Here is a 23,410-nt window from a genome sequence, read left to right as displayed (position 1 = left end):
CCATCTTTGAAGCGGTTTTACCACTCTTTTGTCTGTGTGGTGCCCATTGCTTCATTCCCGAAGGCCTGTTGAATCTTGCGGATCGTTTCCACTTGGGAATCGCCAAGCTTTACACAAAATTTGATGCAGTAGCATTGTTCAAGTTTTTCAGTCATTTTGTCAAAAACGAAAATCCGACGGCGCTCACTTACACTTCCTCACTCATCGGCAGTCTGTCGGCGACTGACAGCTTCTGCAGGCGGGAAAATATTCACGCATACCAATTAGGATCGCCTACATTCATGCACCAAACCACGCCTCCCTAGCTTCATTTGTTTACGCACGAAAAATTAAGGTTGGATACTTTTTGAACACACCTCGAATATACATATCCATATATATATACTGAAACGCAAAAGAAACTTACCACTTGTTTGAAATGTAATAAAATTGTAACAGTTCAAAATAAAACAAACCAACAATTGCTAATTGAAACATTGCCATTTTATTGATGACATGTAAAGTTTTTGACCAAGATACACCATCTCATAAGTTTGTTCTACAGTACAGAACAGCACAGCATGCAATGTCAGTCCCCTTTCAATTGCGTGTGTGGCCACCATTGTTTTGGATACAAGGCAGTGCATCATCGGCGCATACTGCCTACCAGTCTTTGGATGGATTGCTGCTGGATTCTGTCCCACTCAGTCCTCAATGTCTGAAGCCATCTGACTTAGGACCACCTGCCTGTCCTGCCTTGCAGTGGTGACTCTTGGCCTCCCTGATCGAGGTCTGTCATCTGCAGAGTTGTGGAGGGTGTCTCTGTACACCAGGGCCGATATCGTCTGGTGTGAACAGCCAAGGCGACGTGCCACCTCACGGTAGCTCAATCCGCCTTGCAGTATGCCCAAGGCACACTGCCGTTGATCCCTTGACAATCGTGGCATGTTGATTGAAATGCCCATTTTGCACTGGCCTTTTTAAAGCCAATATCAAGACATCACGTGCAGCTCATTAAAATCATCCCGTACCCCTTGGCTAATCACTGACGGTCAAAACGGCTGTTCAACAGCTGTGCTATGAAGTGACCATTGAAGGTTCAAGTGACCATCCGTGACCATTTTGTCTGACAGTGAGGACACTACTGTCCACAAATAAGTTCACACATTTACTACACGCAGTGTTATTGTTGATATTTAAAGGTTTAAAGGTGGTAAGTTTCTTTTGCGTTTCAGTATACATATACATATATATACATATATATATATATATATATATATACGTATATATACATACATACATACATATATATATATACATACATACATACATATATATATATATATATATACATATATATACATACATACATACATATATATATATACATACATACATATATATATATATATATACATATATATACATACATACATACATATATACATATATACATATATATCCATACAAACATAAATATATATATATATATATATATATATATATATATATATATATATATATATATATATGTATATATATATATACAAACACTCATGCGCTACTTAACGATGGGGATACGTTCTGAGAAATGCGTCGTTAAGCGATGTCGTCATTACACACCTTGGCTGTATGGTATAACCTATTGCTCCTCGGCTATAAACCTGTACAGCATGTTACTGTACTGAATACTGTAGGCAATTGTAACACACATCCAAGATAGATGGAAGACGCGTTAGTTTTACCTTTGTGCTGTTCATGACGGCCATGTGTGTTGTTAGTGGCTGCTTACAATCTCTTCTCGCATCGATTAGAGAAAGGTGAATAAATAGCGTTTAGATTTTATAAATACGTAATCATTGCATCGATGTTATAATTTACAAATGAAGAAACGAGCACCTGTCAGTTGTGTGATACATTTTCGGAACAGTGCGAATGTTTCAACAACATAACAAGCTTTACTGAAAACTAATTTGTGTTTTAATTTTGACTGTAACAATAACGATTTATTCGTGGAATTCTTTAATGCAAAGGTAATTTACTTGCTTGAAGGTAAACGTGCAAAAAACGGGTCAAATGTGGCGAAAATAGGGGTGTTTTATGATGTTAGGTCAACAATGGGTCAGTTTGAATGCTGATTTTCTTGAATCCCAATTTAGCGCGACCCCGCTTTTTTCGCGATGACATTTTATGGACCTCAACAATAGCGTTATAATCGAGGCCACACTGTAGTTGTTTATTATCATTATCAAGTATTATCTACTGTGCATAATTGTATGTGCTATACTGTACTTTTATACGACTGGCAGTGCTACGATGGCTACATCACCAGGCGATAATAATTTTTCAGCTCTATTATAATCTTATGGGATCACCGTCGTATATGCGGTCCGTGATTGACCGAAACGTCGTAATGCGGCACATGACTGCATATATATATATATATATATATATATATATATATATATATATATATATATATATATATATATATATATATATATATATATATTGTTGAGGATTCAGCGGTGGCGGGATTCGCCCCCGACTCTTGATAGCCAAATCTTACAGATTCGGCGCCACCCTAACCACCGCCGTCTCCGGGGTTATAACGCCGGCTGGTTCGGCACAGGCCTCGGGTCACGCGTCTCAGATCACGGTACAACCTACCCCTGGACCTTACCAGTTGGGGAAATAGACCCAGGTTACAGACTGGTTTTGTCAGAGACCGAGCGGAGTCTACCAGTCTGTAACCATTTTGGTTGTATATCCAAATTGAGCGGATCGTTCCTCGGCGCAGCACGAATTGATTCAAAGCGGCAACTTCGTACAAATCAGCCGGATTTATTGGGTCACAGAACACAAGCAAAGCATTCACGACAATGTTATAATCAATCTATAACCCGTTCTTAACTAGGGAACTACGGATTACGGGTTTCGAAGGGGACCCTAACGAGATAAACCTTAAACGACATGCAAACAAGAGATGGACAGCATGCAGACAAGACACAGAGTACTTGGTGATGTTTCATGGACGAGAGGAAAGTGTCAAAAGCACGAATGTGGCTCGTGACAAGCCGATGTCCGCGGATTCGTGCGCCCAAGCTCAATCACGCAACGTGGCAAAATGGCGCTCGTCCATGTGTCGCAGCCCTCCTCAGCGCATTCTGACCCCGCGCAATGTCGACGGTATAAGACGGTCAGGTCGATGGTGGGTTTCAGCTGGTTTCTCACAAGGTCCAGTATACAAGTCCAGGCCTGGCCTGTTCACCAGACCAGGCCAAATCGAGGTGTTGGGCTCCGGCAGACGGATCGGCAAACATGTCGAGCCGTGCCGTGAGTCGGGATAGAGGCTCCGTGGTTAGACGCAGGTTGAACCTGTTGATGACCTCCTCTCGAAGCCGACTCCAGACTCACAGCAGCCAGGTCCTCTCGAAGCAGATTGCAGCCTCCCACTAGTCGTTTCTATTCAGCAGAATCCTCACTCGACCTCAGGTTCAGTTACTCCCTCGGCAGATTCGATCCTCAGGTTCAGTTCCTCCTACTGCCGATCGCACACTCGACCTCAGGCAGATCCTCTCCCACCCGATGGCAGACAGACCTCATTCAGTCCCTTCCTTGCCTTTCTTTCGGCTCGCTCTTTACGAAAAACCGATCGCAAAAACCCTCATGCAGTTTTTCCTACTGCCTATGGCAGACTCGACCTCAGCGCTCTCGTCGCAGATCCACACTGCCTTTCCTTCGTTCGCTCGCCTCGAAGCCCCCTGGCTCCTCCCCTTAGTTTCACTTCAGGCCCGGTCACACCTTGACGTTTTAGCCAGCGATGGCAACGTATTAGAATGTATGTAAAACGCTGGCTGACGTTGAACTTTTGATGTTTTTTTTTTTAAGATTCGGACGTATTCATAACGAGTTGGTCGTATGCATAACATATTAGTAATGGACACAGAACGTTTCGTTGTGTTATAGATAACTTATACCAACGAATGCTGAACCTGTTGTCGGCCTACACAACCGATGCCCAACGATAGTCTAACTTCGGCATAGCGCGTTGCACGCATCGCCGACGATGTCGTGACGTAGCCTATTAAAAGGCTGACGCACAACGATTCGAATCATAACTGCCATAGAAATGGAAGTGTCAACATCACGGTCACACCTTGGCGATCTTGCCAGCGTATGCCGACCGAAGAAAAATGTGTCTAAAACGTTGGGGCACGTCAAATACGGTATGAGTAAGTTTGGTATACGTGAGTAGAACGCTAAAGTACGCTATCATACGTCGTAGTAAGTCGAGTACGTCAAGAAATTTTAAACATGTTCAAAATTTTACGACGTACTCGGCGTATGACACACGTTCCGCATGCGATGGGGATAAGTTTTACACACGATATGTGGACGCTTACACACGTCCACAAATGCTACTTATAAGCTACTCATAAGTCGAAACACGTCGCGGTAATGTCTTTTTTACGCGAAACTTATTTCTAACTTATGTTTGACGTGCTTTGAACCAATTCTTTACGTAGTCCCAACACACATCGACGTATGTAGACGTATTCCAATGACGTCTTCCGGTCGACAAAAAAAAAAATAAATGAACGTGTTTCTAGGTTACAACTGCCATATAAAGACGTGTTCCCAGCAGTTTTGGGAATTGGTATATAAAAATGCTGCTCATAAAAGGGAACCCAACAGTGTTTTCGAGTTCCTTTTTGAGTCGATGTCCATGTCAGCAGTATCAGTATCAGTATTAGTATTAGTATGTTCATGTTGGCAGTAGTAGGTGAGTGTGAGGGGGAGGGTGTGGGTTATGATGGATCGTCCTTGCGTCCGCGTGTCCACGGGTAGGTTCATAGGCTGCCACTCAACGATTTAAATGGCTGCATCTCCACTATTCAAAGTCTACGCTTGCGCTCAACAATTGGATTTTTTTTACACTCAACGACTTTTAAACGGTACCACTCAGCTATTTTCATTGTTTACAATGAATGATTTAAATTGCTGTCACTCGCCTTTGTTTTTTGACGCTGGCGCTTGGAAATTTTAATCGTTTCTATTGAACGTGCTAAATCGCTCAAACCCCACTATTGAAAGTAGACGCTTGCGCTCAACAATTGGATTTTTTTACACTCAACGACTTTTAAACGGTACCACTCAACTATTTTCATTGTTTACAATGAACGATTTAAATTGCTGTCACTCGCCTTTGTTTTTTGACGCTGAGGTTTTGAAATTTGAAGCGTTTCTTCTGAACGTGTTAAAACGCTCAAACTCGACTATTTTAAATAGACGCTGCCGATGGACAATTGGAATCATAGCCAAGCTAGACATCGAAGTGTGAACATCCTCGTCATGCCGAAGAAAAGTTTGAAGAATGCTGCAAATAAGTGTCTGGCCATGGCCGTGGCCGTGGACGCTGACGCAAGGACGATCCATTATACCGACGTCTTTCAGCCTATGAGTAACTTAAAAGTAACGTCTGTCGATGTGTGGCAACGATCGTGTAACGTGCCAACAACACGTTAATCATAGGTTAGAAATAAGTTTCGGGTACGCGAAACATTACCTCGGCGTGTCTCAACTTATGATTAACTTACAAGTTGCATGTGTTGACGTCTGTCAACGATCGCAGACCGTGCATACAACTTGTGGCCAGCGTAGCGGAACGTGTGAGTCATACGCCGGCATACGTCGTGAAATTTCAAGCATGAAAAAATTTGAGGACAACCGAAAAGTACAACGTTTAAAGCCAGCGTACAACGACGTATGGCAGTGTTTTTCAGCGTGCTCTCAATGTTATCAAAACTTACCCATAACGTATTCAACGTGTGCCAGCGTTTTAGAAAAAAAATTCAAATATCGGCATACGTTGGCTAAAACGTCAAGGTGTGACCGGGCCTTTAGTTTCATAGTTTCACTATATATATATATATATATATACACACAAGATGAGAGTTTTCGTAATATATCGATAATGGTCTGTCTGTCTTCCTTTGTTAATTGTCTTTTTCTCGCCATTATGAAAGCAATATACTACTTCCTGCAGTGCAATATTGTCCAAATAATGCTTCAGAGGGTGCAGCAATACAGTCTGTTCCAACACTGCTTTTATAGAGGGTTTGCAACTAATCAACAAAAGTTGAGACACCTGTAGGAATTGTTTGCATCAACTTTCAAGGCTTAATTTACTTCCATTGCTGCAGAACAACTGCAGTTGCTCACCCATTACTTGTTTCTTGAAAAGGGCCTTTTTAAACAACTCTGAAATTTACATTATTTTTCAGTTTTTGGGAACCAAATCTTTTTTTTTAACCTCTGGCAGTTTACTGCTTTGCTTTGTACCATTTCACGTTATTCACTGGACTTGAACTGCTTAGATTTCAGTAAAAACTGGAAAAATGGGGGTGTTCTAAAACTTTTGACCGGTTGTGTACAACATACAAAATGCGTTCTTTGTGATAAATGAACGCTTCCATATATATATATATATATATATATATATATATATATATATATATATATATATATATATATATATATATATATATATATATATATATATATATATATATATATATATATATATATATATATATATATATCAGAAGACATTCTCCTCCACAGGCAGATGTTGAAACCATCTTCAAAGCAACTGCACACTTATCTCTGAGGTTATTTTTTTGTTATTTGGGTTGCACTTTCTATCCCCCTTAAAATTCCACTAATTGGGGCACTTGTGTGGCTTTTCTAATATTTAATGCTTATTGGCTGTCGTGGAATAGTTTGTTTTGTGAGATGTGGCCTTACAAGCTGCAGGTACATGCTGAAACTATTCTCACAATAGTATAAGACTATAAGTGTTTATTGAGCCTTTCATTATTAGTTTTCAGCTTATTCGCCACATGCTGATCTGGCACGTGCTCTCAGACCTGACCTGACAAGCACACACACACACTACTGCACATAATCTGATGCTTCTTCTGAAGTATTACAGATTGGACTTCTGCAGTATTACACACTGCCTTCTCTTTCTTCCTGCCTATGATCACACAAAAGTGCAAGCATCTAAACATATATTCATCTTCACTTGATGAACATGACATGGTTCTAATAGGAAGCTGAAGATCGCACAGCCACGATGTAATGCATTTAAAAAAAAAAATTTAATGGAGAAAGAGGGAATTGGGAATCTGAATTATTATTTTACAGTTACCTGAGGCTCAAAGTGGCGCTTGTACAAAAATCACATGCAGGACAAAGATATTAGTGACCTCAGTGTATTTTAATGAGAATTAAAAGGACAAAAGTAGCCAATGGACAAATACTGTACATGCGGTATATTGAGATTTGAACATGGATTCCGAACATCATGAGCCACTGATGTAGATGGGAACACTAAACAGGCAAACCCATATTCAGTTTATGAGAGCACGATGCGTTCAAAATGAATGCAACAATTTCCACATGACAACTTCGGCATTGCAATTGCACTTAAAATGTTCGGAAACTGCATTGTATAAAATTTACCTTTCTCCTCTGTTCTTTTGAAATAAACCTGAAAAACAAGTTCAAAAACAAGTTCAACAAAGATCACAAGTTATAAATCACGACCAGAAGTTTCATCAAATGAAGCACCTTCAAACTAATTTATCTCAGACTATTTAAAAACAGCAAAAAGGATGTGACAATAATTTTACTACTGCTGTTTATTATTTTGTGCAATTTGTAAAAAAAATTATATATATATATATATATATATATATATATATATATATATATATATATATATATATACATATATATACATACACATACATACATACATATATAGTATTGATGATTTCCAGCTGACAAATCAATGTAAACTGACATGATGTGCATGTTAAAAAGCAGACAGATAAACAAAATAAGTCAGTTGTCAAACATGAATGTAGCAGTCGTGATGACATTGAGGAATATAATTTGCTGAGATAGAAACCATGGCCGTGCACACAGCATGAATGGAAAAGCAACCGATGGAGGCTTCTGCAGAAGTACAATTAAATTTAAAAACAACATTTGGAAAAAAAATGTCTGCAAGGATTAATGCAACTACAAACATGAGGCACTAAATTAGTCTTCCTTTAAATCAAGCCAGGAGGGGACGTCTGCACACAAGAGCATTCTCAGCCTTTCAGTGATGTCCCCTATTGGCTTGATGGTTGGATATGCAGGATGGTTTAATCCAGTGTGGGCAGCATCTCCATTTGTGATTGTAGTCAAAGCTTTAAAAATCCCAACTTTGAGTGAAGGAAGTCTATCTTGTGCAAGACAGTTGCCTACTGGATACAAGTCTGAAGAACTGTGCATTCTTTTTTTGTGCTTTAACATCCAAGCTGATCCGAATCATATGGTCTCCATAGATGAAGGGAGTATTAATTCTTCATAGTATGTATTGAAGTAGCCGGATTTCTCCATCCGCCCGTCCCTCTGACTGTCACGCTGTTTTCGCTGGGATGCCATTACGGCATTATGTCGAGCACGAGGCTCGGCCTCGACAGACGTATACGTCATCCCGACGTCCAGCATTCAATCTGACGTCCATAGCGATGGATTAAAAGCCAGGCACTGGACGTCGGGTGATGGGTTTAGCAAGATAGTGGTGTAGTGAGACAGCATTACAGACGTCATCACGGTGTTATGTCTAGCGTTAGGCGAGGTCTTTATGGCAATATATTATTCATGACTAAATGAGAATTCCATTTTGCAAGTTTTAAAAAAAATGACGTAACGTCTGATCCTTGGGAACATAAAACAAATTAATGAAATTGTTTTTAGGCGAATAAGTGTGCAGATTACCAAAATTAATGCTCGGTTGTTAGCAGCAAACAAAATGTTTCTGGAATATTTAAAAAAAATTGTATTGACTGTCAACGAACTGTATTACAGTACTGCAACATAAAAGACTGTATTAACAAATCTCACACTCACTATGTTTCTCCAAAAGGACCATCTGGAACCCCCCCTCCTCCCCCTTAACAAATCTACTTTCTCAACAATCCTCTTGAAGAAAGTTTCTCTCTCAACCTTTTGGGTCTCACTATCTGCCACAATCTTTTCTGGGAAAGCCACATTTCCAAGCTGGCCTCTAAAGCCAGTCGCCAACTGGGCATCCTCTGCCATGCAAAGTTCTCGCATGGTACACCTGAGCGATTAACCACAAACAAACTTTTCATTGATAGAATACTGCTGTGCCCTCTGGGCTGGTGCTCCAGCCTCACACCTGGTTTGGCTTCATGCTGTGGAAACCAAGGCTTTTAGGATCATTGGTATCTCCCACTATGAAGCTGAGTCTTTGTGTATTTCAATCTCTCACTGCAGGCAGATCAGTGGACTTTCTATATTCTACTGACTCCTCTCCGGCCTTGCACCCCCTGCTCTGTCTGTCCTCCGTCCCCCTCATATTTCTGCAGGGCGCTCAAGATCCGCCAACAACCCCTTTATGGTGAAACTACCAAAATCAAGAATCACTGCTCACATTCACTCTTTCATTCCTCTTTCTTCCTGTCTCTCGAACAAACTCCCGCACTCTTTTCAATCCCACTCTTCCCTCCAGGTCTTCAAACAGCTAGCTGTTCATTACCATCTCATATCTTCCCCCATCCAAAACCTCGATCTTTTCTATCCCTGTTAATCCAGCCCAAGCCCACCCCCTTCAAATTCCCTGTTTTCCTTCCTGAAAGTCCCTGTAGTGTCCATCTTGTTTATCCTGGTACCCAACCCCATCCCTCTCTCTTCCACAGATCTCTTGATGTCTCTGTTCCCTGTTGTGCTTCTCTCTCGAGCCCCCTCTTCTCTCGAGCAACCTTCATTGTATGTTCTGCATATTTGCTCTTATACGAGCCTTGTCATAGTGTACAGAAAAAAAAAAACAACTAACATATATATTATGTTGGTGAATTCCCGTCAGCGGAGTGAAGGCTTCAATGCTAGTCGTATGCAAAAGGTGCACTTAACATATATGAAACAATCCTTTATCAAGGATTATTTCTTTTACTTATTTTATTTATTGTATTTGACAAAAATCGTCTCCTGTCTCCCCCTGATACTAATTATGGAATAACAAAAACCACCAGGTTCGTATTGATAAATCAATAAAATAAGTGTTGAAATGAGCATTATCTAATCAAATAGCTCATCCTGGTTGTGATTAACCAGCCTCAAAATGTTTGTTGTAAAATATATCAGAAAGAAACAGAGACTGTGTATACAATTCCACCAAAATAACATTCCAAAAGAGAAGATGAAAATGACTGTGATTGTGTGTGAGTAACAACACTTCCTGTATTTAATCGTGATCTCTTTTGTCTGCATTCGTTAAAAAAAATGCTGTAATTAATTACATTTGTCATTCGGTACACTTTGCATTTATTTTCCTCAAGTATATTGACATTTCCCAAAGGTTCCAGGATCGACTCACACCAACTCCCCTTCAAATTTGTTTCCCTTCTCTTGCTTAAAAAAACACTCTCAAATCTTTATATTTGGCACAATAACAATTGGTGGTGTGCTTGCTAAATTTGATCCTCAGTTCAGCCCTATCCAATTGGAAATAAATAAACAAATAACGAAATATTACTGCGCAGTGTTCGTTGGGAGGCATGTGATATCGAGGAGCATGTCAATTTTGAAGGGGAGATTGAACTGGTAGTCCGATCTGCAATATTTAAAGATCTAAATGATTCTTGTGTGGCATACTTCTCAAGATTAATAAACGTTTGGATTGATACCCTCTGACCAATAAAGCAAGAAATGAAAGTTAACGAGACAGAGATGTTCCAGAGTAAGTAGGTGTGGGTTAGGTAAGTTGGCTGTGGATATTTTATGACACAGCGGTGAGAAAACAAATCCACATTTTAACGCGTCCACGTTCACCTCAGCCACCGAAGGTGGACGGAGGTTGTGTTTTCACCCATCTTGTTGTCTGTGAGCAGGATATCTCAAAAAAGTTATGGACAGATTCGGACGAAACTTATTGGACATGTTTGATGTGTGACGAGGACAAATTGATTAGATTTTGGTGAAGATCCGGATCTGGTTCTGACAATTTGTAAGTGATTCTTCACCATTGAGAGATGGGGCCCAAAACGATATGCAGCATGATATCATAAAAAGTTGTGAACGAGTTATAACAAAACCAGGTGGGGAATGAGTTGGGTAGGTGACAAGAACAAGTCGATTTGATTTTGGTTAAGCTCCGGGTTCAGATCTGGCCGATGAGTGGATACAAAGTGTAAACTGTTCAGTCTGGTGGAGGTATGCGCTCTACCCAGTGCCATTCTAGCTTGTTTTGTTTTTTTTCTCTCGAAGTATATCTTTGTATGTATGCATGTACGTATCAAAATTAAAGAGCAAAAGTAAACCCTGTTAATACTGGGATTGCATAGATCATGTGCAATGTTCTCACTAAACAGCAAAGGAATTGTTCAATTTGTCTTGTGATATTTACAAAACCCATTTAATCACATATCAGCCATGTACTGTCACTTATTCAACATTTGTTGTTTTACGGTTAAGATGAACTGTCTAATGATGACATCACACTGCACTATATAGTCCTTGCAGAAAATGAAAAATTACAAATCTATTTCACAGAGACAGATATTTCATTGTAAATGAGGTGAAAGCAAGTGGTTGGATGAATTTTTGGAGCTCCACCACATGGAAAAACATTTTCAAAAAGTCAATAAATCTGTGAGTGAAAGTGGGAATGGGGTGGGGGCCGGGGGAGTTAAAGGACGAGGAGTTGGTTTGGGAAACCAGCAAAGTTAAATAATCACAAGATGGGACCATTTTTACTCTTGAATGGGGGATAATTTACACTCCTATCCCTCCATGTGAAAGAGGAATTAATAAACTCCTCTCCCCCACCCTCAAATAAAGATAAAATGAACTCCCAGGTTACACTCTTTGATGAGTTAGATTGTCATTACAACCTGGCTTTTCTTGAGCTGGGACTCTAATATTCGCAAGTCTTTTCGGAGTTCACATGATTCTTGCTGCTGCTTTGTCCTTTGCTCTGTTAGAATAAGAACAAGACAAACGTTAGACCCTCAAATACCATCTGCCACTGACTAATACTATCACCTTTGTCTGTTTTAAGAATGTATGGGGTGAACAAGTTTTATGTCAATGGATTTGGCTAACTTTATATCGTGTGGAAGTTACCCATCCCAAGCAACTGCTCGAAAGAAAACACATAAAACATGCCAACCGTATATGAGGAAGGTCTGAAGTATTTGAAAGAAGAGGCACAGAATTGGAAACTAATGCTAGAAAGTTTCTTCTTCTTCTTTAATGGCCACAATTATTCCAAAGTTCTTGTGGGGTTGGAGAAAGCTTGACCCAAATCTTTCACAAACCGGCTGGCCAGGCCTGACGTTCGACTAAGGTTGGGCCAGGAAATTGGAATTTGTTCAGGGTGCCAGCGATAGCTCACCTACTCTTCGCGAAGGACACTGTGGGTTCATTAACGTCCACCAGCTAATGCCGGCAGACGGAACGCCACTTTAACGTCCATCTGAGAGACAGCAAACACATTGATGGATCAGCCTGCCTGTGAAACACCAGGATGACAGTTTGTAGCTGGGCCGAGACTTAAACCCAGGCTCGACAGCTTAGGGGCCAGTGCGCATATCTCTTGGCCATCCTGCCAACGCCTAATGCCAGAAAGTATTGCACACTCAAATCCAAACTCAAACATCTCGTTGAAAAATTATTAATTCAATCAACATTACTCGTTTGGAAAAAAATAAAAAATCACAAATAAAATAAAAAGATTTCCAACCAGTGCAAAGTTATTAATGCTGATCACATTTTGCAGCACAATATGGTTTATGATAAAAGGTGCCAATTTATTCGGGACATTCTTGTGAGAACTCCAGCAAATACGGAGCTTTCGAAATGACATATGAACACAAACGAGGTCTTTCACACATGCACGGTGTGTGCGTTTTCAGTGACCGACTATATTTATATTCCTCCAATTGAAGCACGTTTCGCCTGCCACCCATCGGAAGAAATCTGAGAGTCAAATCGTCTTTTTAACATAATTTTCAGCATTTAAACTAAAGTGGCGATATTAAAATGGTCAACCATAACTGTGGTGTTCCTTGACGCAAATTGGACTTGTGAAAATTTATGAAATATGAGAAATATCTGTGGGTGAGAGGTGTCGAGTTCCTTCCATGTCCTGTCCGGGAAGTCTGCCTGGTACATCTGGCTCTCATGTAAATATAGCTGGCACAAGCTGTGTATTTTCATGTCGTGAAGATGTCCTTTGCTGAAGAGTTGGTAGCCATTACTTTGTTGGTGATGACACAAAGCATCATCTTTCCAAATGCAGATGTCCATGAAATAAATCACCAAGCCTGCCATGTTCACATGAGATTCTCCCGCAAGGTTCATAGTCCACTCACTGGCAGCGATCGTTGAGTGTTTGGGTAAAATGTGCCCATCCACAGTTCTTCGGGCCTTGCAACGGTCCACATCGTCGGTGGTCTGCAGTATGGGCAGCTGCAAGATCTCAGCCCCGTCGACAAGCTGAGAAAGTTCTCCAACTCTTTCATTGTGGAGAGGCACAGCCCTATTTCTCAGGTATCTTTCCAAGTATTTCTGACTTCCTTTAGAAGCTTTGTAAGCCACGTAAACTAACAATCCTGATCTCGCACACCAAAAATATATTTAGTGTGCTACAATGGCTGCTCTACCTTGGGGTTTCTGTGCATGTATGCAAAGCATTCTGGGACTGATTTCATCATTTTGAAAGTCCCGTGTTGTTTGCTGGAATCATTACCAATGCCCAATTGTATCAACAGCTTCAAAGGGAAGCATTTTTATAGCGAACGTAGTGAGCTTCATACTCAATGCGTGCACATGAGAGAATAGGAAACAACAACAACAACAACACAATACCCTGGCAATTTGGAATCCGTGTCGTCGGCTATGACCCTTTTGCTTCCGGTTTTTGTCATGGGGAATGATGCGTCCCGGGAGAAAAAGGCATCATCGGAGACATGAAAGACCCAAATATCAGACATTGTGTACATTTCCTCCACTGATTTTAATAAAGATATCTCCCGCATCATCAAAAAATAATTTTTAATCGTGATTTACATTATTTCATCGCTGATCCCGAATCCAGGCCGAAGTAACTGGAAATTGCAGCATCGAATGCAAGAAGAATTCTACGTTCGCTTCTAGGCTTTGCCTATTCCATATTTATGAAACCTGTGTGTGGGCTCAGTTTAACCACATTATTAACACAAGCCAAACTTCCACTCCGACTTTCAGCACATCACCTTCTGCTTTCTTTAGCTTTTCTTTCAGCTTTTTCTCCCTGAAAATGGACATAAAAAGGCATTATAGTAATGTCATGCACAATGACATTGTATTTGAAATATTTCCCTTCTTTTTTTTTCTCCATGGGGAATTTTTTTTTAATTGGATGTCCTTTTCCAGTAAAGGTTGGCCTTCATGCTTGTTTCCATCTGAACCAATGGCGCATGATGCTCAAAACCTAGGTTCATGTCCCACATACTATATGTATTTGTCCATGCCTTGTCTACAAAAGTTGTTGTTACTTACATTAAGGTACAATAATGTCATTAATGTCTTTGTCATGTATGCAGTTTATGTACAAACTCCAAAATCACGTTAAGGTACAATGATGTCACTAATGTTTTAGTCCAGTGGATGTGATTGATGTATAAGCCCCACTATGAGCCTAAGATCAATGTAAAAAGAAAATTAAAGAAATCACCATTTATAAAGATTACTTATCAAGCCAATCTCATTTTCTGGCTTCAGTTTTAAACAGAAGGAAACTGTGATAAACCTGTATTGTGTGACTTTCAGCTCGGCCTCCAACTCATCTGCATGGTTGGCACGTGTTTCAAACATTCGCAGCGATACCTGGTTGAGCACAAACATTCATCACAAAGAAATCCATCTCTTATATCATCCATATTCCAAGGTCCTGATCCCACAATATCCTGCGATGTCACCTTTCGGTTCCAGCATACATCAATCTTAGTGGCAAAGCACATGTTCCAGTTTGCTTGCCAGATAACCACACTTTGGGTGGTTTTTATGATCACAGCAAGAAGCTGGGATAGCACATTAACCTAAATTGTGATACACCACATCCAATTTTAAAATAACAAACCTTTTTCTGTTCCAGCTGCTCTGTTAGCTTCAGAATGCTCTCTTGCAAGGCTGGAAGTTGGTCACGTTGAGCTAAAGCATCAATACGACGTTGCAGCTCCACATTTTCCCTGTATATCCAAGAACTTAGAGTTAGGAAACTGATCTCAAATACAATGTAACATCGGTACATCCTGAAGAGCCACATCTCTTTTAAATCACAACTCTTCTTGAAGCAAGCTGGGCAAAATAAACAAAAAAACGCATCAATGGGTGGATCCAATAATATAGGAGATATTGGGAAAGTAAAGGTACACATTATGTTTTAAATGAGACATTTGTAAAGCAGGAAATAAATTAAACAGAACATGCATACTCACCGTTCCAAAGTGTCCAGCTGTGAACTGCTGTTAAAGACTTCCAAACTTGCTGTTTGGCTTACTTCAGAACTATACTAGCCTGTTAACTGCACACACTTGGCAAATACCTGGTGCACTGACAGATCAAGGAATCAGGTATTTACAAGCTGAGTTTCACAGAAGCAAAAAGCTACCCAAAAGGGTTGGTTTGTCTCCAATATTAACATCTGATTTGTCTACTTAAACATAAAAGTTGATTCAAAATTCAAAAAGCAATATCCAGATGAATAAAAGATTGTTCCTGGAATTCTAACATTGGCCTTTGAACATAAAATTCTGCTCCTTTTTAATCAAACGAGTGCCCACGTGGAATCCCAGAAGCTGAAACCAAAAGGATATGTTCACACTTCCTGTGATACTGGTCAATTATCATGCTGCAATGGCAAGAAGTACAAGGCACTTGATAAGTGACGTGAAGAGAGAATACAAAAAACAGGATGTATGAAATCATTCATGCTCACAAAATTATGGCCACACTAGTCAACGGTGAGCAGGCTGGCTGCATCATTTACCGAATTCAAAATGCCTGCCACTCAGAAGGCATTGAAAACCTAACTAGCATAATGGTCACCTTGGAAGTGTTTTTTTTTTTGAATGGTTAAGATGAACTGTTTGACAATGACATCGCACTATTCGCCAGATATTCCTTGCTTGGAAAAAAAATAAAAATTTTAGTGATGGATGTTGGGTCAATTATGTTTTTCACAAAAACAAATGACTGATGGGTGCCAATGCATTTTATCAACTGAAAGCCACAAAGACTACGTTATAACTGCCATGGCAAACGAAGTGCTGCTTGTGTATGTACCAAGTTTGAATGTAAAATGTATATTTATGCACTGCCCATGTGTTGCCTCACGTATATTTATGCTCTGCCCATGTTTTGCTTCATCTCTGCTGGGAGGGGGCTAGGGCGGCTCTTCCCTGTATGGCGGAATGGTGGTTGTGTGTGGAGAAGGCACGGTTTTTACCATCGCACTTGGACTGTTTCAAAAAAAAAAAGAAGTGATTTAAACCTCCAAGTGTTGGTAAGCTGCTTGGAGCATTCTTTATTCAAAGAATCAGGACATGTTGGCCGTTCCAGGATACTGCTGACATTTTGAGAGTTAGTCCTTCGTCAGCTCGCTTCCCACAATGATTAACTTAGTGATCAATGGATGGTGTAATTATTTCAGCCAATTAGGTCTTGGACAGAAAAACGAGCATACTGTCCGATCAGGGATTTTTGTTTTCTCCAAGGGAATCAAATCAGACAAGGTATCTCAACAAACAACAACAAAAGTCAACAAACTAAGAAACTGTTACAAAGAGGCATAACAAAAATTTCATATCAAACTTTTGAAAAGGACTCTATCACAAAGATGACTGCAGATGAGTGACTATAATAATGCAGTATTTCATTTCATTAAAACGGTAGCATTTATGAGGTAGTCATTTTACACGTCCAAAACTCTGGGCAAAGTGAACGGGCTTCACAAATCTCTGGACCATTTTGCATGAGATATATCCCAGACGGACACCAGGTGCGTAGTCAGCACTGAAGGAAGCTGCAAGCAGAATGAAATGAGTGTGAAGTCAATGGCACACCATCACAAATCCCCTCGCTTCCCACCTAAAGTAAAGTTGAAAATGGCAAAAAGTTCCACCAGGAATGACCCAATATCAAAATTAGAGTTAAAAAAAAAATCTTCAGTTTTGACCCCTGTGCCCCTAAATCCCAGCCCCCCGCAGCATGAACTGAGGGGTCAAATCACCAAGAGGTTACATTTCATGCATCCTCCAATGTTAATTGCATATACAAAGTTTCATTAAAAAATGTTTTAAAATGTGCCCGTGATTGTATTTTTGGTATTTGATGTTTTGACCACGGCCGAGGGGGCGGGGCCAAAGATGATAATGCTCTCATACCTTTTTGCCATGAAGTGATCATAATTACCAAGCTTGGTGAATTAATGCACAACCGTTTAGGAGTGGGGAGCATGACGGACGGACAGACCTGATGACAATATCTGCCCGTTTTTTTCAAAAAGCGTGGGGATAAAAATGAGCAAGGCCCAAAGCTGTCTTGGATGCGAGAAAACACTGATGGGATCTATAAACACAACTCTCCTGCATTTCAGATGCTTCTTCAGCTTCCTATTTTTTGTGGGAAATTTAACATTTTTATTCTTATTTTTCTAATGAAAAGTCGACTTGACACAGACATTCAAGTCTGGTCGATGGATGGTGTAATGATTGAAAAACAAAAGTGCATCTCGAAAATAAATCTTCACAGAAACATAAGGAAGTTTGTGGAAGAGCTAGTGCTACTACACTGAATGGATCAGGATGCAACAGGACAAAAGGAACAGCAGAGAGAAGAGGGAAACACCAACAACAGAGTTGAAGACCAAGAGAGAGAGATAGAGATAGAGATAGAGATAGAGATAGAGATAGAGATAGAGATAGAGATAGAGAGAGAGATGGACAAACAATGGGTGTGGGGAAGAATGGGGGACAGGAGAGGATGCATGGTGTAGAAAAAATGGATACAGAAGGAAACTTTCAGGAGGGAAAACTGGAAATTTGTAAGGAGGAGGTTCGAACCTGGTGTTGGCTTAGTGGTTTTGGTGGTGGCTTGGGATCCTAGAGTCTCGAGTTCAAGCCCTGTCGGCTGCTGAATTAACATCGGGGGTTCATTCAGCATGTCATCTTTCCGAGGTCAGCGAAATGAGTACCAGTGTAGCAGCCAAAAGGCTGCACACAAAGGGAAGAGGTATTGATGGATTTATCAAAAATCTGGTATTGGTGTGGCACAGGCATGTTGGGCCGAATGGCCTCCTCCTGCACATAATTTCCTTGTAATTCCTTGATCTTGAAGGCCTTTTTTTCCACAGTGTCAATCTGAGTAAGATGTGAGGCAGGGGAGCTATCCCAGAGAGGAGAGCAGGACTCCATCAAGCTATGGGTGAAGGCCTTGTAAGTGGATAGGAGTTCAGGTGTGTCAAGGAAGGACTTTGTATGCCAAAGGATGTCCAGTCATTGGCTGGCATTGGAAACCAACGTTGAAATGTCATTTGTACAAGCCAACGTTGAAACAGCTGATAGTGAAAAACCAGGAGTTTGAATGACTGAAATTCCTTAAAAGGATTGCTAAGAAAGTAGATTGGTGGTTTACCAGACAGTTCTTTCAGAGAGATATAGCGAGAGTGTGAGACTTGTCAGGATTGAAAGATATATTCCAAGTCTTTGACCATCTTGTGATGTTTGTTGTTGTTGTTTTTTTTTGTATATATTGTCAAGGCTCGTATAAGAACTAACATGTACAACAAGAGGAGCAGGAAACAAGAGGGTGGGAGAGGGAGCACAAAACAGTGGGGAACAGAGATATTAGATCTGTGGAAGGGTGAGGGATGGGGGTGAGGGTATACGGGGTAAACCAGATGGATATTACAGGGACTTTCAGTAAGGAAAGCAGGGAATTTGAAGGAGGTGGGTTTGGGATGGATTAACGGGGGTAGAAAAGATCGTGGTTTTGGATGGGGGAAGATATGATATGGTGGTGAACAGCTGTTTTGAAGTCCTGGAGGGAGGAGTGGGGTTGAAGAGAGTGTGGGAGTTTATTCCAAAGGTGGGAAAATAAAGAAACTAGAACGGGCACTCGGTGGAGCGCATACCTTCGCTACTTTTTTCTGGGCACATTTGAAAAACGTCATTTAAAAACGTCCATGACGTCACAACCATCAGTCCGATGGACATCAAATTTGGTGTTAGACGTCATTGAGGGCAGTCCAACAAAATGGAATGATAAACACTGAAAAAAAATCGAAAGTTTAAAAATGACGTCATCTTGTGAGGTCATTTTGCCGCACTTCCAATGATGTCACTACCAATCGCGGACTACCATCCTGAAAGCTCTTATTTCACGGAACATTTTAACGTTGGTTTCATGTCAATAGCTCTATTAGATCTGAAGTTATGCCTACAAGTATATTTTGACCTTGAGTGTGACCTTGACCTTGACCATAGAGTTAATTTGCAAAACCTGTTCATAAATAAGCAGATATTTTGGTACTGATCATAATGCCTGGATTTGGGACAATTTCCTTTACAAATTACATAGATATTTGAATACAAAATATCAGGACATTTTAGCCACAATTGAAAAACGTTATGTTCAAACGTCAATGACGTCATAATGGTCAGTCCGAACGACGTCAAATTTGGTGTGTGACGTCCTTAAGGTAAGTCTTACAAAACGGTATGATCAAAACTGATGAGGTCGAAAATTGAAAATTTACGTCATCTTGTGATGTCATTTTGACGCACTTCTGATGACGTCACGTCAAATCTGACAACATGTACCCGAAAGGTATTTCGTCATGGAACAATATGGCGTTGGTTGCATGTCGATAGCTGTCTTATGAAGGAAGTTATGCTCAAAAGTTTGTTTTTGACCTTTTCATGACCTTGACCTTGACCTTTGACCCGATCGCTCCCAAAATCTAATCAAATCGTCCTTGGATAATCACGAATCATCCCACCAAATTTCATGCAATTCGGTTTAATACTTTCTGAGTTATGCGAATAACAAACAAACACACATATTCACAAATAAATAAATACACAGCGACCAAAACATAACCTTTCGAAGAATGCGAAGTTAATGAAGGAGTAAAGTTGAGCAGCGATTCTTGATTTTGGTAGCTTCACCCTGACGTTTTTTATCCTGTTTTTATCCCGACACTTTTTGAAAACAACAAGGGGATATTGTAATCGGCTCCGTGTGTTTGTCTGTCTGTCCATTCATCCATCCATCCATCACGCTATTTCATCCTAAACGGTTGGGCAGAAATTCACCAAACTTGGTAGTTATCATCAAAACATGGCACGAAGGTGCAAGAGCAGTGTCAGTTTTAGCCCCACCCACTGTGGCGGGTTCAAATAGTCAAGTATGAGAAAATGCAATCACAGGCACATTTTTAAATGAAACATTGATAATGCAATCAGCATTGGGAGACGCATGAAATATGTAAGGATTGTTTTGATTCAACTCCCGGATCATGCCTCAGTGGGTCGGGACTTAAGATTAAATTGGTCAAAAGTGGAAAATAAATTTAACTCAAAATTTGGTATCGGGTCAATACTGGCGGGACGTTTTGCCATGTTTCAACTTTGCCTCAGGTGGAGAAACGTGGGGATTTGTGACGGCACGTCATTGACTTTGCTTTCGTTATTTTTTTTTAAGTTTGTTTTTACTTGGCCTTCAGCAGATACAGATAAAAGTATCACGTTTGACAAATGCTTCGTGACATTGTGATTAACAGTATTAAAAACAATGTCCATATATATACATATATATATATATATATATATATATATATATATATATATACATATATATATATATATATATACATATATATATATATACATATATATATATATATATATACATACATATATATATATATATATACATATATATATATATATATATATATATATATATATATATATATATATATATATATATATATATATATATATATATATATATATATATATATATATATATATACATATATATATATATATATATATACATATATATATACATATATATACATATACATATATATATATATATATATATATATATATATACATATATATATATACATATATATATATACATATATATATATACATATATATATACATATATATATACATATATATATACATATATATATACATATATATAACATTTCTGCACATGGTTACTTCACTGATATTTCAAATTTGCATTTCACTCTGATTAAGTATCAGTACAGCCTCACTGCGTGTCCATTATTTGTTGTTTCAAAGCCAGGCAGGTCAGCACGTACGAGTCCAGTTTCTGAAAAGAAATAAAGACAAGTGTAAAATAAAAAACAACAAAAAAAAGAAAACACTTTTAAATCATTATTGCAAAATAAATTAAGTTGAACAGGTGAGGCATGGAATTGGGAATTATACACAAGAATGTAATTTCCAAATTGTGCTCTTTAAAAAAAAAAAAAAAAAAAATTTTATTTATTTTTAACAGGCATTTTTTTTGAAATTTGTGATGCAGGCATTTTTAAACACTGGAATAATAGTTTGTGTGAAGGCGAATGCATGTCTGTATTGGCGGACAGGTTAAACAATGGATTCTATAAATCTAAAGCCAACGAGAGGACTGCATCAGGATGTCAATTGCCAAGGGAAGTGAGCCGACGAAGGGCTAATTCTCGAAACATCAGCAGCACTTCGCTTCGCACGGCGGTCAACGTAATCTTAGCGGCTTTCAGTTGATAAAATCCATTAGAACCCATTGGTCGTTTGTTTTTGTGAAAGCACAGTGGTCCCAACATGCATCGCCAAAAATGGATTTCAAACAACACAATTATACAATCGAAACAAAGTGCTTTATCCGACTATTAATTTGCAATATTGGTCACCGGCTTTGACACGAATACAATTTTTTTTTTTTTACTAAGGACCCTAGGCATCAAAAAGATACATCTATCCAACAAACAGTTTCAAATGGAGCACCTCGCAGCACCATTAGAGCATTTAAATTGCACCAGATGTGGCAATAAATGTGAATTGTTGCTCCCGGCTTGATGACAGAAGACACCATTTATATTTTTGCCACTTCCATCATCCCCACCCCGGTTGGAATCCCGTGCGGGCACGGGCAACTTGCTGGTGTTTCCAAAATCCCATAATGCTGGATAATAACAGTAATTTGGATCTAATACTCAGTAATGCAAGTGTTGGAGTTAATGCATTCAGATTGGACTGGGTTTTAATGTATTTATTTCAAAACTAACAAAATCAGTGGTCAGTGTTAGTGTTAATTAAATAGTTCAACAAACGCAACCAATTAATATTGGTAACTTTTAATAACCTAACTGAGATTGCTGCAATACAAGTGATTTTGAAAATGACGGTTATAATGACAATTACAATTTGAACACTGTCGGTGACAATAAAATGTGCCGATGCTTAATGCTTGCACGTCACCTTGATTAATTAAAGCGTAATTAATTTTCATAATGCCAGCACCTTGTGCATATCCTGACAGGAAATGCAGGTCAACTGAACCTCGTTCTTCTCTTCTGGCCTTGACATCGGGATGCCCGCTGGATTCAGAGCGCCCTCAGCCTGGGACATGAAAAACCAGTTGTATTTACTTCAGGTGGACATTATTACTCGGTTAATAAGCAAGCGTGCACCGTTCAAACCGAACAAAACGGCTCTTCGAACATTGCATCCAGTTCACGTGCACCCGCCGTTCGTGACAAGATTTGACATTCACTTCAGTCACGTCACTTCCGCTATTTCTTATTTCACAACTTGATTTTTTCCTTGTTTTTTTTTTTTTTTTTAACGACCTTCGGTGGTTGAGAGTTCAACAGGAAAATTTGCAAATGTATTTATTTCTATATATGTACGTACTCCGTGCCCACAATAGAGATAACCACTCACCGGCCTGACGTATATACACCGCTCGATATATTTCCGCGTGAGCGTGCGCACGTGAGCAGCAAAACGTTTCCAAAAGCCACGAAGTATCTTGACAAATTTAAAGTTAAACGTAAAATGAGTGCAAATTCGGTGATAGATAATAAAATGTTTCATACTTCTCTGTATGCAAACCACTTAAAAAAAAATATTTCCTGTATGCTTGCTTTTCGAGTATAACGCGTCTGGCTGCCTCATCACAAATTATTTCAACCAATTCGGCCTCACTTATGACGATTAATATATTGCATTCGAAAAGGTTACAACTTTGTTACGAATAAGAAGATTGGAAC

General features: G+C 39.5%; 1 protein-coding gene across 11 annotated transcripts in view; it reads right to left on the bottom strand.

Moving 5' to 3' along the window:
• The window catches only part of LOC147019946 (uncharacterized), a 66,856-nt gene extending 43,931 nt beyond the window's left edge, over window positions 1-22,925 (bottom strand). For 8 of the 11 annotated variants that reach the window (XR_015061586.1, XR_015061589.1, XR_015061588.1 and 5 more), the window contains exons 1-9: window positions 22,659-22,925; window positions 21,407-21,465; window positions 15,926-15,958; window positions 15,546-15,566; window positions 15,188-15,296; window positions 14,858-14,934; window positions 14,322-14,359; window positions 11,958-12,040; window positions 7,510-7,537 (exon numbers count right to left, since the gene is read on the bottom strand). Coding sequence is in view for 7 of the 11 variants with exons in the window: in XM_085894831.1 (XP_085750957.1) it covers window positions 7,510-7,537; window positions 11,958-12,040; window positions 14,322-14,359; window positions 14,858-14,934; window positions 15,188-15,296; window positions 15,546-15,566; window positions 15,926-15,958; window positions 21,407-21,465; window positions 22,659-22,766 (556 nt within the window). In the remaining 4 variants the exon portion in view is untranslated. Of the gene's footprint in view, window positions 1-7,509; window positions 7,538-11,957; window positions 12,041-14,321; window positions 14,360-14,857; window positions 14,935-15,187; window positions 15,297-15,545; window positions 15,658-15,925; window positions 15,959-21,398; window positions 21,466-22,658 lie in introns of those variants that run through there. The other 3 variants (XM_085894832.1, XM_085894836.1, XM_085894837.1) reach the window with 3 other exon arrangements.
• Between the last annotated feature and the right edge of the window lie 485 nt (window positions 22,926-23,410).

Source organism: Eptatretus burgeri, chromosome 9 (assembly GCF_056783735.1).
Source record: "Eptatretus burgeri isolate ZD-2024b chromosome 9, Ebu_testis_v1, whole genome shotgun sequence".
Taxonomy (NCBI): Eukaryota; Metazoa; Chordata; class Myxini; order Myxiniformes; family Myxinidae; genus Eptatretus; species Eptatretus burgeri.
This window is presented reverse-complemented; position numbering and strand designations above follow the sequence as displayed.